General features: G+C 43.5%; 1 protein-coding gene and 1 long non-coding RNA gene across 2 annotated transcripts in view; one reads left to right on the forward strand and one right to left on the reverse strand.

Annotated features, from left to right (window-relative positions):
- LOC104913734 (uncharacterized) overlaps nt 1-24,518 on the forward strand; it is a 49,674-nt gene that overhangs the window by 9,425 nt on the left and 15,731 nt on the right. The window lies entirely within an intron of this gene.
- LOC146543049 (myosin heavy chain, skeletal muscle, adult) lies at nt 554-23,450 on the reverse strand. Its single transcript, XM_085240382.1, has 38 exons — nt 23,211-23,450; nt 22,988-23,131; nt 22,734-22,890; nt 18,644-18,671; nt 18,431-18,542; nt 18,253-18,345; nt 17,700-17,763; nt 17,514-17,612; nt 17,305-17,408; nt 17,077-17,215; nt 16,072-16,190; nt 15,824-15,973; nt 14,837-15,007; nt 13,907-14,213; nt 13,734-13,801; nt 10,484-10,571; nt 10,274-10,391; nt 9,821-9,944; nt 9,059-9,195; nt 8,701-8,956; nt 7,817-8,059; nt 7,428-7,604; nt 7,197-7,342; nt 7,019-7,109; nt 6,543-6,932; nt 6,268-6,394; nt 5,130-5,248; nt 4,486-4,682; nt 3,905-4,088; nt 3,661-3,826; nt 3,364-3,488; nt 2,891-3,199; nt 2,532-2,735; nt 2,126-2,251; nt 1,857-2,027; nt 1,666-1,770; nt 1,433-1,528; nt 554-835 (listed from the first exon to the last, which is right to left on the reverse strand). Exons 1-38 carry the CDS (start codon nt 23,415-23,417, stop codon nt 680-682), a joined length of 5,817 nt encoding a protein of 1,938 aa, XP_085096508.1. The 5' UTR covers nt 23,418-23,450; the 3' UTR covers nt 554-679.

Raw genomic sequence — 24,518 nt, forward strand, 5'->3', positions numbered from 1 at the left:
AGAACATGGTTGAAAAGGTATGTCACATAGATGCTCATGTACCCAAGAGTTGTGCCACTGAAGAACATCAAAGCGCCAGCAGGTGGATCAGGCTGCTAGGATTGAAATGGCTGAGGTGATCTGGACTGGCAATATAAGGATGAATTATTTCTAGCTTGGTATGCCCATGATACTTCAGGTCATCAAGGAAGAGACCCATCCTGTAGATGGGCTTGGGATCAAGGGTTGGACTTGATTATGGACACTACTGCATAAGTTACCCTGTAATGTGAAATGTGTACGGTAATTAAATAAGTGAAGTGGATAAAGCCTCTTTGGTTTGAAGAGCAACAGCTGTGATTTCCCTGCCTTTGAAATGTCTAATCTTGTTCGAATCACTAATTCACAACTAGTGAATTGAGATAGAAGTGGTAAGCAATTGGCTGCTAGGAGACAGAAAGCTCTACCGTGGTGAGAACACGCAAAGAGATAAGCCAAAGTTGGGCCCAAAAGCATATGATAACAAACACAGTAACCAGTTACAAGAGGAAGAGATTAAAACTAATGCTCATGATGTGTCTGTGAAGTAATCCTTTTATTTGCCATGTATGGAGGGGGTTAAAAATACAAGTTATGGAAGAAAGTGACAGAGTTTTCACATTTTGTGAATTCCTTAAGCCACTTTATTGTCATGACATTTTCACTCTTCCTCTTCTATCTTCTTGCCATGAAACTCCCGGCTCTTTGCTCGGAGCTTGTTGACCTGTGACTCTGCAATGTCTGCCCGCTCCTCGGCTTCCTCCAGCTCATGCTGGATCTTGCGGAATTTGGAGAGGTTGACATTGGACAGCTCCTCCTGTACAAGGACAAGGAGTTGGTGGTGAGGAACCATGGCAGGGGTTTCAGTCCTCCTGTGCCCAGGCCTTGAGGGGCTGTGGTAGCTCCCCAGAGGAGAGCACAGACCTCCTTGTCTCCTGCCTACCACGGCTTAAATATAAGACTCACAAAGACTCATATCCTCCCTTATTTGAGAACGCACATTAACAAACAGCACCAGAAATTTGTCACTCTTGAGGAGCTATTTTGTCACATGGTCTTATTATTTCTTGTACTTATTCTCCTCCTCCCTATTGCCTGATTTACATTTCATTTGTTAGATTCAGAAACACATGAAAACCCTGTCACAGATTCATGAGCCCCTTAGTTAATGGATGTTGGCAATTTTAGTCTGATATCCTGGATAAACTAGGCTGCAAAAGATCCCTCAGTCAATCCCTGCCTGCAGCATGCCCCAAGGAAAGCAAGGCCACCTGACATGATAATCAACAATAAGCCAAGACAAGTTGTGTCTCGGGAGATTCTTGCAGGCCCTTTTCTGGTTTTCACTCTCATCTCTACAATCATACTTCCTTGAAGTAAAATTACTCTCACTCATTCTTCAAGTTATACTTACAGCCTCCTCAGCTTGTCTCTTGTAGGATTTCACTTTCATCTGCAGCTTATCCACCAGATCCTGGAGCCTGAGAATATTCTTCCGGTCTTCCTCAGTCTAAAGAAATTGATAAGCAGGAAAGAGAGAAATGCTTCTCAGCAAACGAGGACAAGAATACCTCACGGGGATGGTACTCAACCATTTTGATATGCTGGGTGTAAGGGGTGTCAACTCAAGGAGGCTTCCTGCCTTACCTGGTAGGTCAGCTCCTTCACCCTCCTCTCGTACTTGCGCACACCCTTCACGGCTTCAGCGCTGCGCTTCTGCTCAGCATCAACCTCCCCTTCCAGCTCCCGCACCTGCAATGAGAAACCCATCATTGGAGCTTCCCTGCTATCTCTGACCTGGGATTGCACACGCTTGCACAAATACCAGTCCTACGCACCCTGGCCTCCAGCTTCTGGATTTGCTTCTTGCCTCCCTTCAGGGCCAGCTGCTCCGCCTCATCCAGACGGTGCTGCAGGTCCTTCACCGTCTGGTCCAGGTTCTTCTTCATCCTCTCCAGGTGGGCACTGGTGTCCTGCTCCTTCTTCAGCTCTTCTGCCATCATGGCTGCCTGGAGAGGCAAAACAGCAAAGCCAGGTTTGGAGTCCATGAAGAGACTTTTGGGGGGGGAATGCATCGGCCATCAGCAGTGAAAGAGCCCTGACTCACATCCGTGATGGCCTTCTTGGCCTTCTCTTCAGCATTGCGGGCTTCCTGGATGGTGTCTTCCATTTCACTATGAATTTGCACAATGTCTGTTTCCAGTTTCTTCTTGGTGTTGATCAAGCTGGTGTTCTGCATAACAGGAATTTTAGGATTTTTACTGTTAGACCTGATACCTCCACATCAAGAACTGAGAGCTAGAATAATCTTTGTTAAAGTTTGTAATGCAGGAGTCTTCTTTAGAGCTACGGTGGCAAACTAGATAGGGATGGCTAGCTGGATTAGATATGTCACAGTATTGCTCTTCAAGTGTTTACACAGTGAGATGCACAGCAATAAGTAAAATACATAGCAATATCTCATTCTACACTATCTCATGCTGATGGGATTAATTCCCTGGAAATAATCTGACCTGGGTGTGGAGAAGTTGCACACGTTCAGTTGCGTCCAGAAGCTCCTGCTCAGCCACTTTCCTCGAGCGCTCCGTCTGCTCCAGGGCTGCCCGTAGCTCCTCAACTTCAGCCTGCAGCAGGTTTGCTCTGCGCTCTACCATGGCCACCTGCTCCTTCAGGTCCTCCTGCGTCCTGAGAGCATCGTCCAAGTGTATCTGGGTATCCTGTAAAGCAGGAAAAGTAGATTACAAGGTGGCAGAGCAACGGAGACCTGTGGATAGTGACATTTCCTGCTCTTTTAATGAATTACAATTGTAATGATGACTCTATATAACAGGAGGGAAGCAATATGCCTATGTGCATTTATTTAGCTTCATACCTTGAGTGTTCCTTGTGTGTTTCTCAGGTTCTTTTGTGCCTCAGCAGCCATGCGGTTGGCATGGCTCAGTTGGATCTCCATTTCATTCAGGTCTCCCTCCATCTTCTTCTTCAGCCGCAGGGCTTCATTCCTGCTTCTGATCTCAGAATCCAAGGTGCTCTGCATGGACTCCACAATTCTGAGGTGGTTTCTCTTCAGCTGGTCAATTTCCTCATCTTTCTCAGCTATCTTCCTGTCAATCTCAGACTTGATCTGGTTAAGCTCCAGTTGGAGGCGCAGGATCTTCCCCTCTTCATGTTCCAGGGAGGCCTGCACGAGGCAAAAAGAAACAGTAAATAGAAATGTCGTTTCCTCTCTAAGCAATCTCATATGCAATCCTTCAGAAAATAGTCTATATTTTCCACAATATCTACAGATTACTGTTTCCATTCCATAAGATAGGAAAATAGGAAACCATTTTTAGCACTATGTACCTCAGCTTCCTCCAGAGAGGCCTGGAGTTCAGACTTCTCCTGTTCAACATGCTTCTTGACTTTCTCCAGTTCATGAACCGCTTTTCCTCCCTCTGCAATCTGCTCCGTGAGGTCAGAAATCTCCTCTGTAGAGAAGAATGAACATTCACATGGTCAGATATAGAGGATACAGGGAAAGGCCCTGTGACACCAGCATAACAGGTCTGCTCCCATCCCTGCAGGCACAGACCCAGGTGGAAAGGTGGGCAGGAAAGCTTCTGAGAAAGCCCTGCCAGCACGAAAGGCTGAGCGACTTACGCTGCAAGTTCTTGTTCTCACGCTTCAGCGTTTCCAGGTGGTCCAGGGACTCCTCATAGGCATTCTTCATCTTGAACAGCTCTGTGCTGAGGGAGCGAGACTCCTTCTGGGAGGCCTCCAGCTCAGCCTGCGTTTCCTCGTACTTCTGCTTCCATTCCGCCAGGATCTGAGGAGCAACAGATCATGAGTACGGATGTGGCAGTCATGTTCTGCTCAGGAAACGCAGGGCTGGAGCCCAGAATACCTTGTCAAAGTTCTTCTGCTTCTTGTCCAGCGCTGCGCAGGCAGCATTTGATCGCTCCACATCAACCATCAGGTCCTCCACCTCATTCTGCAGCCTCTGCTTTGTCTTTTCCAGGGAAGCACATTTGGCATTCACGGCTTCAACGTGTTCCTCTGCATCCTGCAGGCGCTGTGCCAGCTTCTTCCTGGGAGGAGGCAAACACAGCTGCAGGTTAGAGATGAAGAGGGAGCCTGCGTTTTACATTCATAAGAGGGCACTTGATCACTTTGGGGATTTTGACCCTCTATTCGTTCAGTGGTTTTTCTGCATAGTGGTTACATGCAGTCTAAAGGGTTTATCTACGCTGTGTCCTTACAACTACTGAGTATTCAGCCTTCATTAGCTTAACAAAATCCTGAGGTGTATGTGTGTCTTGCAGTCTGCACTTTTTTGCAGCATGCTTTTCCTCTCTCTCTTCTACCACAAGCAAGTATGTCACTGCCTTCATCCCAACCATATCTTAATCCATTATCAGAGGCTTCTAATTTTCCTCGATAATCTCAGACTTCTCCAGCCATTTCACATCCTAATTCCCCACATACTTGGCCTCCTCCAGCTCTTCTGTGCGCTGAATAGCGTCCGTCTCGTATTTGGTTCTCCACTGGGCCACTTCGCTGTTGGCCTTGGACAGGGCACGCTGCAGCTCACCCTTGGCTTCCTGCTCCTCCTCATATTGTTCCCGGAGTAACTCACAGTCATGACGTGCAGATTGTAAGGCGTGGGCCAGGGCGTTCTTGGCCTGTGAGGACATTGGGATTGCTAACCTGAATATCTTAAGATGCGTATTGACAGAGGGATTGTCATACGCAGGAGTACTGCACCAGGGGTAAGGATGGGTAAACCCTGATGAATCAAATGTAAGGTCGGGAGACAGTGAATCCCTCAAAAATGTGTGCTAGAGGATCAAGATATATTAGTGAAAATTGGCCTGGGGACAGTAGTATGATGGCTCTGTAAATATTTCTATGAGTATGGATCTTGTCTTACAGGCTATCAGAATCACCTCAAAGGATAACTTTCTCTAGCATCAAATTCACTACGGTTCCTTCCCCCTCAAGTATAAACACTGCTCCCTCCTGTACTGCAAGTGTTTGGGGAAAGAACATTGAACCGCTCTTGTTTTAGATAGGATTCTACACATGCATGTCATGGTAACGTGGCTTGAAGGAAAAAAGTATCTCCAGACCTTTATTTCTTCCTCTAGATGTCTCTTCAGTTCCTCAATCTGTTGGGTAAATCCCTGCTTGCCCCTAGAGAGCTGAGAAATCAAAGCATCTTTTTCCTCTGCCTGGCGAGAATATTCACCTGGAAAATGTAAAGTGAAAAGAAAAAAAAAGTGTTATACTAACAGTAGAATCATAGAGTGATTTGGTCTCAATATGACCCATAGGTCTTATAAATCCCATCATTGTGTAACATTATGAAGTCTGCCACTTAACCATGTCCTTAAGCATCTCATTCACACATTTTTAAATGCTTCCAGTGATTCTAATACTTCTCTGAGCAGCCATTTCCAATGCCTAACCACCCTTTCTATGAAAAAATTCTTCCTGACATTTAATCTGAACCTCCCCTGGTGCACACAGAGACCATTCCCTACCTCTAGACCAATGAGAAAAAAATCAAATCCAGCTTTTAAGAAAATGTAGAGCATGATGAGGTTTCCTCTAAGCCTCCTTTTCTCAAAACTAAGCAACCTCAGTTCCCTCTTATGTCTTGTTTTCTAGCTGCATCATCAGCACTGCTGTTCCAGCAGCTCTAGAATTTTTGTGTAGCGAGGGATCCAAATCAGCTGCACCAGTGATGAGTAGAGAGGGACTATCATGAAGTTATGCAATCAGAGAATCAAAGAATAGTTTGAGTTGGAAGGCACTTTCAAATCCATCTACTTCCAATTCCCCAGCCATGGGCTGGAATGCCTTCCATTACATGAGGTTGCTCAAAACTCCATCCAACCTAACCTTAAACTCTTCCACAGAAGGGACATACACTGCTTCTCTGAACAATCTGTTCCAGTGCCTCACCACTGTCTGGCTAAAGAATTTCTTCCTGGTGACTAATCCCTTCCCTAGTCCTGCTGGCCACACTATTACTGATGTGGTCCACATGGACATTGCCATTGTTGGCAACCTGAGGTCATGTTTGACTAAAGATAAATGATATAAATGTTTAAAAGATCTACAATAACAAGCACTTGGGAACACTGTAAAGCCATGGAATCTGGAATAGTTATGAGATGTGAGCTAAATTCTCCCTTTGCACTGTAACGTATCATTCTAATTTAGAGGTTCTCTCACTGGACATCAAGAGTTAGGATATGTCACCTGTTTCTGTTTGCAGACGGGCTTTTTGGGTATTGAGGTCATTGATCATGTGCTGATTCTGCTCCTCCTTGGTTTTAAGCTCACTCAGCTGGTCCTCCAGAGTGCGGCACATCTTCTCTAGATTTGCCTAGGTATTGAAAGCAAGGAAGGAAAGGAAATGAAAGTCTGGACTCTGCCCGATTTTTACAGCAGAATTCTTGTACAAGTGTGACTTGTAGATACAGCCTAAGCACCGCACCTTTGCCCTGTGAATACATTCTATTGCCTTTCTTTACCTTGGCTTTGGAGACAGACTCCATGTTGCTGGCCAAGTCATCAATCTCCATCTTCAGCTCACTCTTCTCCTTCTCCAGCTTCTGCTTGACTCGTTGCAGGTTGTCGATCTGCTCCCCAAGCTCCGCTGTGCTGTCCGCATGCTTCTTCCGCAGGGCGGCAGCCGTGGCTTCGTGCTGCAGCGTGGCCTCTTCGAGGTCACGGCGCATCTTCTGGAATTCTGCCTCGCGCTTCTTGTTCATCTCGATCTGAGCTGCCGTAGCCCCTCCTGCTTCCTCCAGGCGCTCACTGATCTCCTCCAGCTCCCTGGAGAGGTCAGCTCGGTGCTTCTCTGCTTTGGCCCGAGAGGTTCGCTCTGCCTCGATTTCCTCCTCCAGTTCCTCAATACGGGCCTGGGGAACATCAGGAACCCTTCACACCCATGTCCTTCTCCTTCAGATGTTTTCTGAAGGGCAGAAGGGAAGGACCAGAGACTTGCCTGCAGCTCCTTGATCTTCTTCTGTAACTGCATGCCCAGGGCTTGCTCATCCTCAATTTTGCTCTGGATTTGGCTGATTTCAAAGTCTTTCCTTTTGCACAAGTTAAGTGGTGTTAGTGCCTGAAAAAAACATCTAAGTGTACCCACCAACACTCAGGTGTCCCACAGCCTCACTTACTTCTTCAGTTTCTCATCCAGCTGCTGTTTATCATTTTCCAAATCCATTATGCTATCATGGGCCAACTTCAGGTCTCCTTCAAGTTTCCTCTTTGCTCTCTCGAGGTCCATGCGCAGCTTCTTCTCTTGCTCCAGGGACCCTTCCAGCTAAACAGAATGAGATCATTAGTGCTCTGCCAGCCATGTTTATCTCCACAACAGTCCCATAATAGCCCTGTGCTTTTGTTCTTACATCGTCCACTTGCTGCTCCAGCTTGGTTTTAGCTTTGGTCAGCGTATTGACTTTGTCTTCCTCTACCTGCAGGTCATCCAGTGTCTGCTGATGGGCCTCTTGGAGGGCTTTCTTCTCCTTTGTCAGCTTGGCAATGTTCTCATCCAGGACTGCCATCTCCTCTGTGAGATTTTTCACCTATGAATTGGAGGAAACATTAAAACATGGTATAAAACTTGCCTGCTGTTGCAGTGGTAGTTGCATTTTGCAGTGTTTTGCAATGAGGTTTATTTCATCTTTTGCAGTTTAGATGAGACCATGCATAATTTTTCTGGAGCCAACATGTTCTGGTGTAGTAGACACTACTCTGAGAGTAGCTTCACACACTATGTGACTTCTCTTGTGTGCACCTTGTTTTCAGTGGCATGCTTTTCCTTCTCAACTTTCGCCAGTGTTAACTCCAGGTCATCTATATCTTTCTTCAGCTCTGAACATTCATCCTCCAGTTTCCTCTTCTTGGCTGTCAGTTCAGCATTAATTTCCTCCTCATCCTCAGCCCGTTCTGTCACCTCCTTAATTTTGGCTTCCAGCTGGATTTTGGTTTTGATGAGCTGATCACACCTTTCCTCAGCATCAGCCAGGCTATCTGCTTCCTATGGGGAGACACAGCTTTTTGTGAGTTATAATGTTTTGAAGTTCTGTTTTGTTGTCTTTTTCTCTCACAGACACAGTATTCAATTGCTTCTGTTTTGTTTTGTTTTGTTTTAATATAATATTTGGGGAATTAGGCTTTTCCATTTGTGAAAATAATGAACTAGAGAAGTTGGCGGGTTTTTTGGAATGAAGAAACTGACTCCCGATTGATAGCTGAATGTCAAATATCTGGCAATCTAGGCATTATGGTGTATTTGTGATTAGGAAAAATGGGTCCTTCTCATGGTTGCTTTTACAATATTGCATAAGAGCACTGCTTTGAAGGCTGAACTGATGGAAATTCTTCCTATCCAGTTCAGACAGATCTGTCTGCTACTTTTTACAATTGATTGGTTCTACAAGTCTCTGTCCTTAGGACAGAAGCGCCATCAAGTCTGATTTGGCATTGCCAGGTTACTTCACTGGCTGGTAGGGGGCACCTCTGCCACTGTCCATTTAATCAACAGTCCAGTGACTCTGAGTGTGTGATAACTTTTCCTATTGTAAATTAGTTATCTTCCTACAAGTCTCTGTGTGGAGGAAGAAAGCAGTCTGCCTCTGTAACACTTTTTCCAAGGGACAAATAAGCAGTGATATTCACCGCCTGCACTTGGAGCTGCAGATCATTTTTCTCCTGCAATAAGACAACCATTTTCTCCTCCAGCTCCTTCCTCTTTGCCTCAGACTTTGCAAGCTCTTCCTTGGTCTTCTCAAACTCTTCCTTCATGGTGGCCATCTCCTTCTCAGACTCTGCGCTCTTCAGCAGGGGTTTGATTTTGAAGAACAGCTTCATCCAGGGCCAGTGCTTGACATTCATGAATGAACGAACGTTGTACTGGATGCAGAAGATGGACTCCCTAAAATACAGTTCATGTAGTTATTACATATCTTGAGTGTGAAAATTTTAAACTCAATTAACCAAGCACCATGAGAATAAATTAAATATGCATAATATGTACCTCCTTTCCACCATTCTGCGGTATTCCACTCTCATCAGAAAGCCCCTGCACCTGGCCTGTGTGCGAGTGATTATTTCAGCCAGCTTATCGTCTCTCATCTCCTCCAGGAGTCCCAGCAGTCCAGCTTTGAAGAACACCTTGAAAATAAAATGTTGCAGCAGATAACTATCAGGTAAGCCATAACAGAGACACAACAGGCTTTCAGCTTTCAGAAGGAGACATTAATGATAATGACTAGCCTCACCTTGGCTTTCTTCCCACATAATTTTTCCATTGTGCCTAGGAGCTTCTTGATAGCTCAGCCATAGTCCTTCAGTCACTGCCTGAACCATTTTGTTACAATTTTGGTTTCCCACTCAGCCACTGCCTCAACCATGCCTCTGCCTGTCTCTGGACCACAGTGAACTCTTCTTCCTGACTTAATGTTAAAGCTGTTTCGTTGATCAGGAAATTACTGAGTAGTGCCTGATCCCTGGTATCCTACCTAGACCTGGCCACAATCAATCTTTAAAACAAGAGTTTTTGGCTTCACCTCACACCTTTCTTGTTGTCACAAACCTACTAGATGATTTGGACTCCTAGTTGAACCTGTCCTTGGTTGGTCTTCTTCACTTGCCTTGCCAAAGTACTGTGCGCTTGGATCTTTTTTTGGCTGAGGCACCTGAGCTGCCAGCTGTGTTATTGCACTGCACTGCACTCTCTGACCCTCAGGAAGCAACCAGCTCTTATTGCTCTCTCTTTGAACACAAGACTTGTTCATACCTTGGTGTGACCAAATCTGTACTGGGTGTGGTCCACATCAATGGATCCAAGGAGCTTCTCAGAAGCCTTCTTGCTATCCATAAATTGTCCCTCTGGGATAGCACTCGCATTAAGCACTCTGTATCTGTAGAAGAAAACAAAATATGAAGAAATACCAGTTATTGAAACCTCCAATACAATTGAACCCCATAGTCTTCTCAGACTGTCTCTTTGAATTAGTCTAATGCTGGAAGCCAATTCAACCTTTGAGAATGGGATACGGAGAATATTTTTACTGTTAGTTCAGAGTCCAAAGTAACCCTAATCCTCGGCAATGTCATATCATCATGATCTGACAGAGAAACATTTACATATTACTGCTCAATACCAGTGTAACGTGTATGTTTCAAGTGCATTTCAATATCCAGGCTATTCACTTTGGTTTGAATGGACAGCAAGTGGTACCACTCTTACCTCTGTTTGAAGTCAGCATATAGGACTCTGCTAGGGAATCCTTTCCTGCAAATTCTGATGCCTTCTAGCACACCATTGCATCGCAGCTGGTGCAGCACCAGCTCATGTTCCATGGCACCTAACAAACACCACAATTAGTGATTTCCCCACTGTTTGACACTCAACATAAGAGCTTCTGCAGTTCAAATTTTACCCACTGTATCTCCTTACCAGGTGTTTTTGTTTCATTTGGGATGATGCAGCGTACAAAATGGGGATGAGTGCTTCTCAGGTTAGCCATCAACTTGTTTAAATTCTCCTGTGGATGTATGAGATTAATTATTATTAATTGTTATCCACTTAATAGTGGATTTAACAAACTGAATGTTTCAGGATAGAGACTTATCTTTCCTATAATATATTACAGAGCTCCTAGAGGGAAACTCGGAAACTGCAGACACCTGGCTTTGTCAGGCTAAGCCTGACTACAATTTGATTTGGTAGTAGATTTCACAGAATAGAAACATAGAATGGTTTTGTATTGGAAGAGACCTTAAAGACTGCCTAGTTCTAACCTCCTGCTGTGGGCAAGGACATCTCTCACAAGAACAGGTTTCCCAAATTTCCATGCATTCTGATCTTGAACATTCCAGGGCTGGGCATCAACATCTTATCTTGGTAACCAGTTCCAATGCCTCACCACACCCATAATAAAGAATTTCTTCCTTCTTTTAGTTTAAAACCATTACCTCTTGTCTACAACATGCCTGTGTATAAAGTCTCTCTCCATGTGATTTATAAACATTCAGTATTAAAAAGTTGTAATAAAGTCTCCCTGAGCCTTCTCTTCTTGAAGCTAGGCTCAACAGACCTAGCTCTCTTGGCCTTTCCAGAACAGTTGTTTCATGCCACTGAGCCTTTTTGTGGCCCTCCTCTGGATCAATTCTAACAGTTCCATGACCTTCTCATGTTGGAGTCCCCAGACCTGGATGCAGCACTGCAGAAGGTTTCTCACAGTGGTGGAGTAGAGAGGGACAATCATCTTCCTCAGCCTGCTGGCCACATCTCTTTTGATGTAGTCCATGCTATGACTGGCTTTCTGGGTTGAAAATGGGATCTCCTGGATCATGCCCAGTTTTTCATCCACCTCCATCAAATCCTCCTCTGCAGTGCTGCTCTCAATCCACTCATCACCCGACCTGTATTCATGCTTGAGATTATCTTCACACAGGCACAGGACCTTGTACTTGGTGTCACTGAATTTCATGAGGTTCTCTTGGCACGACATATCACACCTGTCCAGGTCCCTTTGGATGGTATACCTTCTTTCTACTGTGTCAGTTATACCAGTCAGTTTGATGTTATCTGCAGGCTTGTTAAGAGTGCACTCAATCCCATTAACTGTTATTAGTAAAGATATTAAATAGTGCCAGTCCTGATCCAGATCCCTTAAGAACACCTCTCAGAGCTAAATAAGTTGTTTTTTTTTTTAATTAGGAAGTGAAGCTCAAATAAATGAGCTGTGCTAGCAGTAGATCAATATCCCTAAATATCTCAACTTCAGCAAAATTGAAAACATTACTTAAAACTGATCACAAAATGCATTGACTTGAGAACAATTTAAAATTCAATATCTCCATCAAAATTTAAACATTTTCATAGAATCTTACAATCTTAAGATTTTGTTTTTAGTGCTAGATCTGTTATCTTTTATTCTATGCTATCAGTATTGAAAATTGTCAGTGATATTAAAACAGGTGTGGGAAAATTCTCTGATGCCTGCACAGAAGCTGAGGAAGTTTGGCCTATTCACTCAGATATAGATAGATAATCTTGAGTGAGATCACAAGAAACGTGCAGGACAACCAGGGGATCAGCCCCAGCCAGCATGGGTTTATGAAAGGCAGGTACTGCTTGACCAACCTGATCTCCTTCCATGACCAGCTGTCTAGTCTGATGGATGAGGGAAGGGCTGTTGATGTGGTCTGCCTAGACTTCAGCAAAGCCTTTGACACTGTCTCCCACAGTATTCTTCTGCAGAAGCTGGCAGCCCGCGGTCTGGACAGATGCATTCTTTTCTGGGTAAAGAAATGGCTGGAAGGCTAGGCCAGAGAGTGGTGGTGAATGGAGTTAAATCCAGCTGGTGACTGACCATGAAAGGTGTCCCCCAGGCATCAGTGCTGGGGCTTGTCCTTTTTAATATCTTTACTGATGACCTCAGCAAGGAGATTGAGTGCATCCTCAGTGAGTTTGCAGATGACACCAAGGCAGGAGGAAGTATCAATCTGCCTGGGGGTAGGAAGGCCCTAGAGAGGGATCTTGGGCAGGCTGGATTGCTAGGTTGAGGCCAATAGGATGAAGTTCAACAAGACCAAGTGCCGGGTCCTGCACACTGGCCACAACAACCCAGGCAACGATACAAGCTTGGGACAGAGTGACTGGCAGACTGTGTAGAGGAAGAAGACCTGGGGGTATTGGTCAATGTTCGGCTGAACGTGAGCCAGCAGCAAGCCCAGGTGGCCAAGAAGGCCAATGGCATCTTGACTTGTATCAGAAACGGTGTAGCCAGCAGGAGCAGGAAGTGATCTTCCCCCGGTGAGGCTGCAGCTTGAATACTGTTTTCAGTTTTGGACCCCTCACTACTAGGAAGAAATTGTGGCCCTGGAGTGCATCCAGAGAAGGGCAGTGAAGCTGTGAGGGATCTGGAGCACAAGTCTTATGGGGAGCAGCTGAAGGAACTGGGATTGTTTAGTCTGGAGAAGAGGAGGCTCGGGGGAGATATTATTGCTCTCTGCAGCTATCAGAAGGGAGGCTGTGGTGAGATGAGGGTCAACCTCTTCTCCTGTGTAACTAATGAGAGGACAAGATGGAATGGCCTCAAGTTGTACTCAGGGGAGGTTCAAGTTGGACATCAGGTAAAATTTCTTCTCTGAAACAGTGGTCAGGCACTGGAATGGGCTGCCCAGGGAGGTGGTGGAGTCAGTGTCCTGTAAGTGTCCAAGAAACTTTTAGATGGTGTACTAAAGGACACGGTTTAGTGGGGAAATATTGGTGGATGATTGGGATGGATGATCTTGGATGTCTTTTCCAACTTTGGTGATTCTATGATTCTATGATTATTTATTCTCAATCTAAGTAGGTGAACTTTACCCTTTTGCAATTTCTATTGAATCCAGAAAAGATAAGAGCAAAACTGAAGGAGACAGTTGCAATAAATCAGCCAAGGATGCAATATCAATAGCTAATTAGAGAAAAAGGAATAAGGCAGTTGCCTAGATTGTTTCAGGAGGCTGAACCATATCATTCTGTCTCCTGCAATAAGAAGACCAGATACACAATGAGGTACAGCTTTCATGGCATTTCTAAGGCCTTTTTCTGATTCTGCAAGGATGATAAGATTAACGTCCAAAACTGAAACACACACTTCAGATCCAGAATGAGTTTGCTATCCTTCCATGAAAAAGGTAAGTTTGGTACTTACGCGGAAGAGAGCGGAGACTGTCTGGAAAGAAGAACCCTTCTTCTTGCCGCCCTTTTTGCCCCCACCCTCTGAAAATCGAAAAAAATTAAAAGATCAGAAATCTTTAGCATTGCCTTTAAGATTCTGCTTCAAACTGTATGCACATATGGAAAAATGGATTGTGGAAAACTTACCAGCTTCTCCACCATAGGTGGCAAACAGTAAGGCCAGTGTCTTCACAGATGACTTCTGGTACAGCCCAATGACAGTTTCGTTCAGGGGGTCCTTGTTCTTCTCAAGCCAGCCAGAGATGTTGTAGTCCACTGTGCCAGCATAGTGTATTAAGGAGAAGTGGGCCTCAGCCTTGCCTTTGGCAGGCTTGGGCTTCTGGAAGTTGTTGGACTTGCCCAGATGCTGGTCATAGAGCTTGTTCTTGAAAGAGGTGTCAGTTGCCTTGGGGAACATGCACTCCTCTTCCAGGATGGAGAAGATGCCCATGGGCTGGAAGATAGCACAAGAAGTAACAGAGAAAGATCACCTTAATGTGAAGCATGTGCTATGAGATTCAGAGGTACCTGTGTATTGCTGGTAGCATCTCTGCCTGAATAAGAGGCTAAGTTTGTCAAGAATTCTCTTGTCTTTCCTTACCTTTCAGCAGTCTTTTCTCTAAACCGGTAAGAATGTCTCACCACTTCAGGTTAAAATTGGCAGTAAAACCAGGAGAAGTGGCAGACAAATAAAACTGGGAGAATAGCTACAAGATGCAGATTGTCTTGGAAAATTGGGGCATGCCATATTTATTTCCTAAACAACGTCTGTTGAGTTTTGATTTTGCATCTTCAGAAGAAAATGTAAACTGACTCTAGTTATGTTTTAAAGAATTCTGTTGGTGGGAGTCTAGACTACCTTTTCCATGCTTGAAGACACAGTGATGCGAGGTTGGTGACACAGATTTGCATTTAGCTGTACTAATTCCTCAGCACTGCACTAAAGTATTAACTCCAGTACAAAATGTCTTGTTTCACTGAAACTGGTGGTCCGGCTGCAATTTCTTTCCTAGCTGAATCTGACTGAGAAACATCACAAAATTCCAGAATACATCATACACTTGATGTAAAAAGTACCTTTTCAATGAGCTCAATGCAGGCAGCCAGGTCCATTCCAAAGTCAATGAATTCCCATTCAATGCCTTCCTTCTTGTACTCCTCCTGTTCCAGCACGAACATGTGATGGTTGAAGAACTGTTGCAATTTCTCATTGGTGAAGTTGATGCACAGCTGCTCAAAGCTGTTGAACTGTTTAAAGCAAAGAGAAGTGCACAGGTTCTCAAAGATGCAACAATGATCACAGGGTTGTGTTAGTATACTTCTGATTCTGTTTGAAATTCCCCAACTGAACCACCAAACCTAGCAATACAGTAATAACATCTAATTCCTTAAAAGGATTCCTACTGTAGAAAAAATGTACTGTCCTTGCTGGGCTTTATTAGGACTACTTTTGAAATCTATCTACAAGTAAAATTTATTTTTTACTGTGCTATTCAAAGATAGATGTTTCAGGAACCTCAGTTGCTGCACCATGGAGATGTGTCAGCTCTCTGACTTCTGGGAAAATGGAGGCTTCTTCAGTATCCTACACCAGAACTTCTCTGCCCTCAAATCAAGAATCTAGAGTTTTCTTTGTTTTGACACAGAAGTCCTAGTATCACCATTGCATTCACAACACAGGAAATATGCTGTATGTTTTCCCACAGCATTTCCCTTTTGTTGGCTCTTCCAAGACTGTTCACATCCCTGGTCCACATCTGTGTGAGCTCTAACCATAGATCCGTCTCTGACTGTGAGATCTAAGATCTTTTCCCAGTCAATGGTGTCTAAATTTGCCTGTCAAAACAGTGTTTTTTTCTACCTGTTGACAATATTAGAGTCAAAGTGTATGCACATAAAGTAATTTAAGCATTCTACTGTGATAGAGAAGAGAGATGGTTATCTCAAAAACAGCAGATTAGGAGCATACACTTCAGAATCTTCTTAAAAAGAAATGTGTTTCTGAGTTCTCAAGATCTCTTTCGGCCCCTCTCATAACTATGATGCCAAGCTTTTGTTTCTTACATCAAAGATCTCAAAGCCAGCAATGTCCAGGACACCAATGAAGTACTGCCTGGGCTGCTTGGTGTCCAGCTGCTGGTTGATGCGAATAACCATCCACAAGAACATCTTCTCATAGACAGCCTTTGCCAGAGCACCAACTGAATTGTGCACCTAGAACAGAGATTAAAGAACTGGGGTTACCTTCTATTGCAGAAGAAGAATATTCACATTATTCTTCAGATCATATAGTTTCATACTTAAGATTATACCTGTGACACAGTTTGACCTTTGGTCACGAATTCATTCCCAACCTTCACTCGAGGATAACACAGGGCTTTGAGCAATTCAGCTGAGTTCAGGCCCATGAGGTAGGCAGCCTTATCAGCCACTAGAAAGGGAGAAAGTAAGAAAGAGGGGAGCATTCGACATTGGCCAATGGCTAGAATTTGGTTTGTGTGAGCAAATCTGCTCTTCATTTTTCAGAAATGGGAAGTTTTTGGTCTGCTCTGACTGGCTCAACCTGGAGAAGAGAAGACTGGGAGGGGATTTTATCAGTGCTTATAAATATCTACTGAGTGGGAGTCAAGCAGTGATGTCCAGCAACACAGCAAGAAGCCACAGACAAAACTGGAAGTTCCATATTTACATGAAAAAAAAAAAATTACTTTGAGGGTTACAGAGCACTGGAACAGGCTGCCCAGAGAGGTGGTGGAGTCTCCTCTGGAGATATTCAAAACCTGCCTGGAAGCTTTCTTGTGTAAGCTAACATAGGGAACATACTTTAGCATAGGGTTAGACTAGATGATCTCCAGAGGTCCATTCCAACCTTTATAATTCTGTGATAAGTTATGGGAAGGAGTGAAGATTATGGAAGCTAATGCTCGCCTGTTTTAAAAGCAAGAACAGGCATTGTATGAATAGGGAAAGCTTGAATCTGGAAGCTCCCAGAACCACTCCTAAGCCCTCTGATATCATATTAGGCATGATTGCAGCCCACTCTTGTTCTGTGGAAACAGACTTTGTGCAAAGCAAGAAATGCAGGTCAGATTTTGGAAAAACAACAACAGCAACAACAACAACAACAACAAACAGTTATAGTGCTTGAAGGTTTTTCTGACAGACACCCTTTGTTAAAGTTCCCATTTTCAGGCAGTGTGTTTTTGAGAAGCATCCACTGGATAAAAGAATGGCATTTCTTGTGATCAGGGATACAGTTAAACAGACAATGAACAAAGAAGCTTTCCAGCATTTTTACTCGCTGAATTGGGTGATACCTTCTGTGCCATCTGGCTCTGCCTGCTCCTCTCGCTGTTTCTGCTTGAACTTCAAGTTCCCATAGTGCATGACAGCCCCTGTCAGCTTGTAGATGGCAGTCTTTTCATCAGCAGTGAAGCCCAGGATGTCAATGGCGCTCTGCAGTGGAAATAGTCAAGTAAAATATGTCTTTAGTAAGCCACCCTGCAAGGCATAGAATGTAGGTATCTTTGTGCTGTGTTACTCACATCTGTAGCCATAAGCTCTTCTTGGTCATCAATGCTGGGAACAGAAATCTCACCTTGACTCACATAATGGTAATCATATGGGTTGGTGGTAATAAGGAGCATGTCTGAAAGCAAGAATAGCAAAGACACAGGCTTACATTTTCAGAACAGCAGAAGAGGAAACAGTTGCTTGGTGATCATCTCCAAAAAGATGTAATGATCCTTCCTACCTATTAGCTCTGGCTTCTTGTTGGACATGATCTGATAAAAGATGTGGTAGCTTCTCTCTGCCGGGAGCTGGAAAGTGACCCTGGACTTCTCCAGCAGATCTGTCAAGGAAGGGAGAGTTAGGTACAAGACAGGACACGGAGGTGGGAATTTGGGAAGGAATGGAGCAGGCCAGGAGCATCTCTTACAAGTTTCAATGTCAGCAGAAGCCAGTTTTCCTGTGGCCCCAAAGTGGATTCTGATGAATTTACCCTGTTGAGGGGAAAAAAAAACAATTTCAGCCTGGATGCATTTCACTGCCCCTGTATAAAACAGGGAGAATAAAGGACTGAAATACCATTTCTGTGGGGAAAGGCACAGAAATGACAGAGAAATGTCAGACGCATCTTTTCAATGTCTAGAAATGCCTCAAGGGAGGGTGCAAGCAGGTCAGAGTCAGGCTCTTTCCAGTCTTGCCTACTGATAGGGCAAAACACAGTAGGAGAAAAAAACAAACACACTTGGAACGCAAAAGGTTCCATCTTTACTCTGCTGATGGCTGAGCACTGGCACAGATTGCACAGAGTCTGTGGAATCTCCTTCCTTAGAGATCTTCAAAAGCTGCCAGGACGTGCTGCAGGACAGCCTGCTCTGGGTATGCTCTCTTGAGTAGGGAGTTGGAGCAGATCACCTCCAAACATACCTTCCCACCTCAACCATGCTGTGATTCTGTGAAAGTTTTTGTCCTAAGCTGCAACTTACAAAGCGTGAGGAGTTGTCATTCCTCACAGTCTTGGCATTTCCAAAGGCCTCCAGCAGCGGGTTGGCGCTGATGATTTGATCCTCAAGTGTTCCCTACAGGATGGTAATTATTCATTAATATTGTTTAGTTGCAAGGGCAATTATAGATCAAGTGTTCTATCTATTTTACCTAACTTACCTGCATTTTGCCAGACTGCTCCTCCTTCTTCTTATCTCCACTGGCTGCAATTGTTGCAAAATACTGGATGACACGTTTTGTGTTCACAGTCTTCCCTGCACCGGATTCTCCGCTGTCAAACCAAACAGAGAAGCAGAGAGCGTGAGGTCAGGGAGAAGGTACACACAGGGCACAGGGCAGCCCCGCAGGGACCCGAGCAGGGAGCGTACTTACGTGATCAGGATCGACTGATTCTCGCGGTCTGTGAAAGAGGCAGAAATAAAAAAGCTGTTGGTGGTGGTCTTGAATAAGATGGAACTCATAGTGTGAGATAAATAGAAGCAGTATTTTTGGAGAGAATTACATACAGGCAGCTTCTGTGAGGAAAATACTTGCTGTTGATAAATGTTAGGTTTCTACACTGTTTTTTCCCCCTGAGCTATTCATTTAAAATCCCACTTGGGGCAGTGAAACTGGATATCTCTTCTTAAGATATCCAGATTGATTCTTAATCAATCTAAATATGACATGAAGATTGCTGGAAGAATTTATGTAATTTTACATTTTGGAAAGTCTGGAGAATTATGTTCCTCAGAGATGTCATTATTATTGACACTGGAATGAAATGCTCATATGAAGCAACTCCCTGTAGAATCCACAGTGATTAATCATATATTTCTGGAGTGTTTTTTGAATGTTTAAGGAAGTAGAACTAAAGGCTAATACATCAGGGAGTCTTCAAATAGTGGAAGAATCTGTGATCAGTTTCTTTCAACTTCCCTTTAGCAAAATATCATTATAGAAGTCTGATTAATTAGCTTCCCTCTCTATATAACAAGAGGTTATAGACAATAAATGTATGCATTGAAAGAATTCTGACTGCCTCGTACTAAACTTTTATTTCATTATTCTGTCCTCAGTAACTCTGGTTTCTAAAATTGTAGAGACTTAATCAAAGTTAGAAATGTTTAAACAGCCTTTTTTCCTTTTTTTTGTTTGTTTGTTTGTTTGTTTGTTTGTTTTGTTCTTAATGGTGAATTCAAGGGCATTAATTATTTCCAAAGTGGAGAAGAAAGTTCCTATATTGTTTTGGTTGTCTTTTGTTTCAGATTTTTTTCTGTTCATTCTTTGTTTATTTCTGCCTTTGCAACTCTGTTTTTAAAGGCACTGACTAAGACAAGGAAGAATGAATAAAGCATATATGAAAGAAAATGCTGAATTACTTGTCCTTCATGAACTTGCTCTAATGCTAAAAAGTGAAAGTAGAAAAGGAGAAGAAACATATAAATTATCTTTGTATTTTTCTTCAGTATTCAAGTAGTTTATTTAACAGACAACATTATTATGTTTAGCTATTTTTCTGTATACTTATGAAACTACTGTGGATGCAGGAACATCAAAGATTTTATTTTCTTCAGAAAAACTGCAGTTTCATTGCAAGGATACTAGTCCATTCTGGTCAAGAAACTTTCTAGTCTGAGAAGAAACAAATCCAACAAAGGTATTAGCCAATAACTAATTTGACATTAATATCTCTATTGTTTTTTCTGGATAGTGCAATTTTGTGATATCCTGACTCCTGTTCTTTCTCAGCAAGTTGTACATATCAGAGTAACACCTGAAATCAGACCATTTTCTTTTTTCAATCTGTGTTTAATCTATGTCCTGACTATGAAGATAAAATACCAAGAACTTAAGCTACAATATATTTTTAAGTGATAAATTTAAATCATCTGAACTCTATTGATATTTTATGTCATGTTTCAAGCAAATGAGATCCAAATAATGAATAGGGCTGTGATGCTCACCAATGCAGAGGAGACTGTTAAAGATACCAAGACTGGAGGCAGTCTGGGCTGCAGTGCTCATGCCCTGGTTGAGTTTGTGATCTTGAGGAACATGGGCCTGGCAAAGAGTGGAGTCAGGATCCTAAACTTCAGGAGAGCAGACTTCAGGCTGTTTAAGGAATTGAGATCTCATGGGAAGAAGTCCTTGAAGACAAAGGAGTGGAACAAAGCTGGCTACTCTTTAAGGACACCTTTCTGAGAGCACTCCATCCCTCAGAATAAGAAAGCAGAGAACCAGCATGACTGAGCAAGTATCTGGTGGTCAAACTGGGGGAAAAGAAGGGCAAGTATCGACAGTGGAAGCAAGGGCATGTCACCTGGGAAGAATACAGAGATGCTGTCTGGACTTGCAGAGATGGGACCAGAAAAGCCAAGGCACAGATGGAACTGAACTTGGCAAGGGATGTTAACAACGAGCAGGGATTCCACAGGCACATCTACAGAACAGACAGGTCAGAAAGATCCTCTGCTAAATGAAAAAGGAGAACTGATAGCAACAGATATGGAGAAGGCTGAGGTACTCAATGAGTTCTTAGCCTGAGGCTGGCTGCCTTCACTGGCAGCCAGGATTCTCACATCCCTGAACCTCACATCCCTGAACCTGAGCCTCCAGGTGGGGAACTGCCCCCCACTGTAAGGGCAGAGCAAGTCCCAGACCAACTCATGAGACTGAATTTGGACAAGTCCCTGGGGCTGGATGTCATGCAAGCCAGGGTCCTAAAGGAGCTGGCTGATGTGGTTGCTGAGCTGTTCTCCATCATATTTGAAAAGTCGTGGCTGTCAGGCAAAGTTCCTGGGGACTGGAGAAAAGGAAACATCACTGCCATTTCTGAGAAAAGGAGGAAGGATGACGTGGGGAACTACAGGCTGGTGAGCCTCACCTCTGTGCCCAGGAAGATCATGGAACAGCTCTCCTGGAAGATGTGTGAAGGCACATGAGGAACGAGCAGGTGATCTGACATAACCAGCACAGCTTCACCAAGGGAAGATCATGCCTGACCAATCTGATGCCATTTTATGATAGAGTGACAGCACTGGAGGATGAAGGGAAGGCATCTGATGTCATCCACCTGAACTTCTGCAAGGCCTTTAACATGGTCCCCTATATTCTTATCTCTAAATTGGAGAGAGAGGGATTTGAAAGATGGACTATTCAGTGGATAAGGAATCGGTTGGAAGGTCACAGCCAAAGGCTTGTGGTCAATGGCTATTTATGTCCAGATGGAGGCCGATAAAGAATGGCATCCCCCAGGGGTCCATCTTCAGTCTGGTACTCTTGAACACTGTGGGTGCATCTCAAGATGTGAACCTTCAGGAAATTTGTTGATGACACTAAGTTAAGTGGAGTGATTGATTCAGCAGAAGGAAGTGATGCCATCTAGAGGGACCCTGATAAACTCTAAATCTGGGCCCGTGTGGAACTAATGAGATTCAACTAAGCAAAATGCAAGGTTCTGCACTCAGGTGAGATAATCCCAGATATGTAGACAAACTGGGAGAATAATTCCTTGGAAGTAGCCTTGCTGAGAAGGACTTAAGGTTCTGGTTGATCAAAAACTTAACATGAGCCAGCAGTGTGCACCTGCAGACTGGAAGGCCAATGATATCCTGGGTACCATCAGAAGAGGGGCAGCCAGCAGGGCAAGGGAGGGGACTCTATTTGACCTCCTCTATTCTGCCCTTGTGAGGACCCATCTGAAGTACTGTGTCTAAGGCCCCCAAAACAGGAGACATAGAGCTTTCAGAGAGGGTCCAAAGGAGGGCCACAAAGATGATCCAAAGGCTGAAGCACCTCTCCTATGAAGGCAGGCTGAAGGAACTGGGCTTGTTCAGTCTGGAAAAGAGAAGGCTACAGGGAGACCTTGTTGCAGCATTCCAATATTTCAAAAGAGTTTAGAAACATGAGGGGAATCAACTTTTTACACAGGTAGATAGTGATAGGATGAGGAGGAATGCTTTTAAAATAAAGGAAGGAAGATTTAGAATAGATGTCCGGGAGAAGTCTTTTACTGAGAGTGGTGAGGTGCTGGAACACGTAGCCCAGATAGGCTGTGGATGCCTCGTCCCTGAAGATGTTCAAGGCCAGGTTGGATGGGGCTCTTGGCAATCTAATCTAGTACATGATCTAGCATTTGGCAATCTTGCCTGAGACAAGGGGGTTGAAACTTGATCCTTGAGGTCCATTCCAACCCACACCATTCTATCATTCAATGATTTGTTTCATTTGACCCAATATGTCTTATTAATTACTGTTACTGTAACCTTTTTCAGTGCCCATTTTTGCATGTTATTAATAAGACTTCTATAAATAGTTACAACAGAACTGTGTTTCATGCAAAATATTAGCAAATATTAAAATAACAGTTCATTAAAAGTTCATGGTGAGGTTTAGATTTCTATGCAGACTGATATATATATATTTTTTTTTCTAAAAAAGCAAATATTAACTTTCTATAAAGATAATGCAATTTTCTCACCAGTCAGCATGAACTGATAGGCGTTGTCAGAGATGGAGAAGATGTGTGGAGGGGCCTCCTGGCGCTTTTTGCCTCGGTAGGCCAACACCACCTCCGGGTTGTACACCGGCAGCCACTTGTAGGGGTTGACAGTGACACAGAAGAGGCCCGAGTAGGTCTGTGAGGAAGGGACACGGCACGTTGGCTTCCACTCAGCCGGGCACAGCAGTCCTCCCCAGCTACGCTACCCAAGGAAGAGAGCTGCTGGTACTTACGTAGATCATCCAGGCTGCGTAACGCTCTTTGAGGTTGTACAGCACAGCGGGTTCATGGAGGTGGGTCATCATGGCCATGTCCTCAATTTTATCGTACTTGGGAGGGTTCATGGAGAAGACCTGATCTTCCTTCACGGTTAGAGTCTAACAGAGGAAAACAGATCTGTTAATGTCAGCTAACAGTTGAGAGTAGTTATTACTTTCAGTTCTGTTTTCTTCTCACCTCTCCAGCTTCAGTCTTGACAGTGACCTTCCCAGATTCTTTGCTTTGGATTGTCCCTTTCACAAAGGATTCTTTGGGATGCACCACAAAGACAGATGTCTTGGCATCAAAAGGCTTGTTCTGGGCCTCGATTCTTTCCTTCTCTGACTTTCGGAGATAAGGAGCGGCCTCTCCAAAGGCGGCCATCTCAGCATCTGGAGAAGCCATGGCTGCGCTTACACAGGAAGCACAGTCAGAAGAGTGCTCTGTAGGAAAGGAAATATGCTCAGTCAGTGAGTATACTGTTCTGTGAAAGACAGAAAATCTACAGTACACAAGCATATAATATCTAAAATATACAAGTAGGTATAAACAACTCGAAAGTTTTATTTCAGCCTACCTGTCTTGGTTGGAAATACTTGTATTCTTTCCTGAAATTAAGATCAATTCCTAATATATCTGGCTATGAAAGGAAGAAATTGTTTTTGAGTGCTGCAGAATTAGTCTTTCAGTGTTGTATTATCTTGGTAGATTATAATGAATATTGATGATGCCATTGCGGAGACTTCAGATGAAATGTCTATGATGTTCGCTTAAACACTATCTGAAAGTCTCTGACTTTCTTGCCTAATAGAATTTACTTGCTATGGAAAATTCATCTTGCACTTTTACATACATTAACAACATGATTGTCTACTCTGCTTTCTCAAAAACTTAAGCTGCAGCATTTATTCCTGGTCTTTAAAAGTTGATACATTTTGTTGTCAATTCTGATGGCAGAGGCTGGAAGTCAGTCACTGCTGTTTGAAAATATTGCAACTCATTGTATCTGTTGCACAGATAAAATATATCCAGAGTTCATGTATGAGTGGATAGCAAAAAAAAAAAAAAAAAAAAAAAAAGCCTTCAAACCTATACTGGTAATAGATACGGTTCCTTGTAGAAGTAGGTATCCAAGGATTATAGGAAGTAAAACAGAATAAAAGGTTTTGCCCAGAAATTCACAGGAGCCATGTGCTTACCTTGAAACTTTCTGTCAAGACTGGGCACAGCACTCCATAGAGACTTTTATAGAGTCTGGTATGCAGATGCTTTGGATGTTTCCCTTTCCTTCAGTCAAAATATATTTTGGCAAACTTTCTTTGGCAAAACTGTCTGGCAAACATAACTAATGGCATAATTTTCATTTGATTTCACGAGATATATTTAGAAATGTTTTATACCTTACCACTACTATGGATACATTTCCTATAAATAATCTGACAGGGCTGTTAATAAGGGAATTTTGATGAGTCAAAACACTTAAAGAACTTGGATGTAGAATTTATA

The sequence above is a fragment of the Meleagris gallopavo genome, chromosome 20 (genome assembly GCF_905368555.1).
Source record: "Meleagris gallopavo chromosome 20, MGAL_WU_HG_1.1, whole genome shotgun sequence".
NCBI classification, from domain to species: domain Eukaryota; kingdom Metazoa; phylum Chordata; class Aves; order Galliformes; family Phasianidae; genus Meleagris; species Meleagris gallopavo.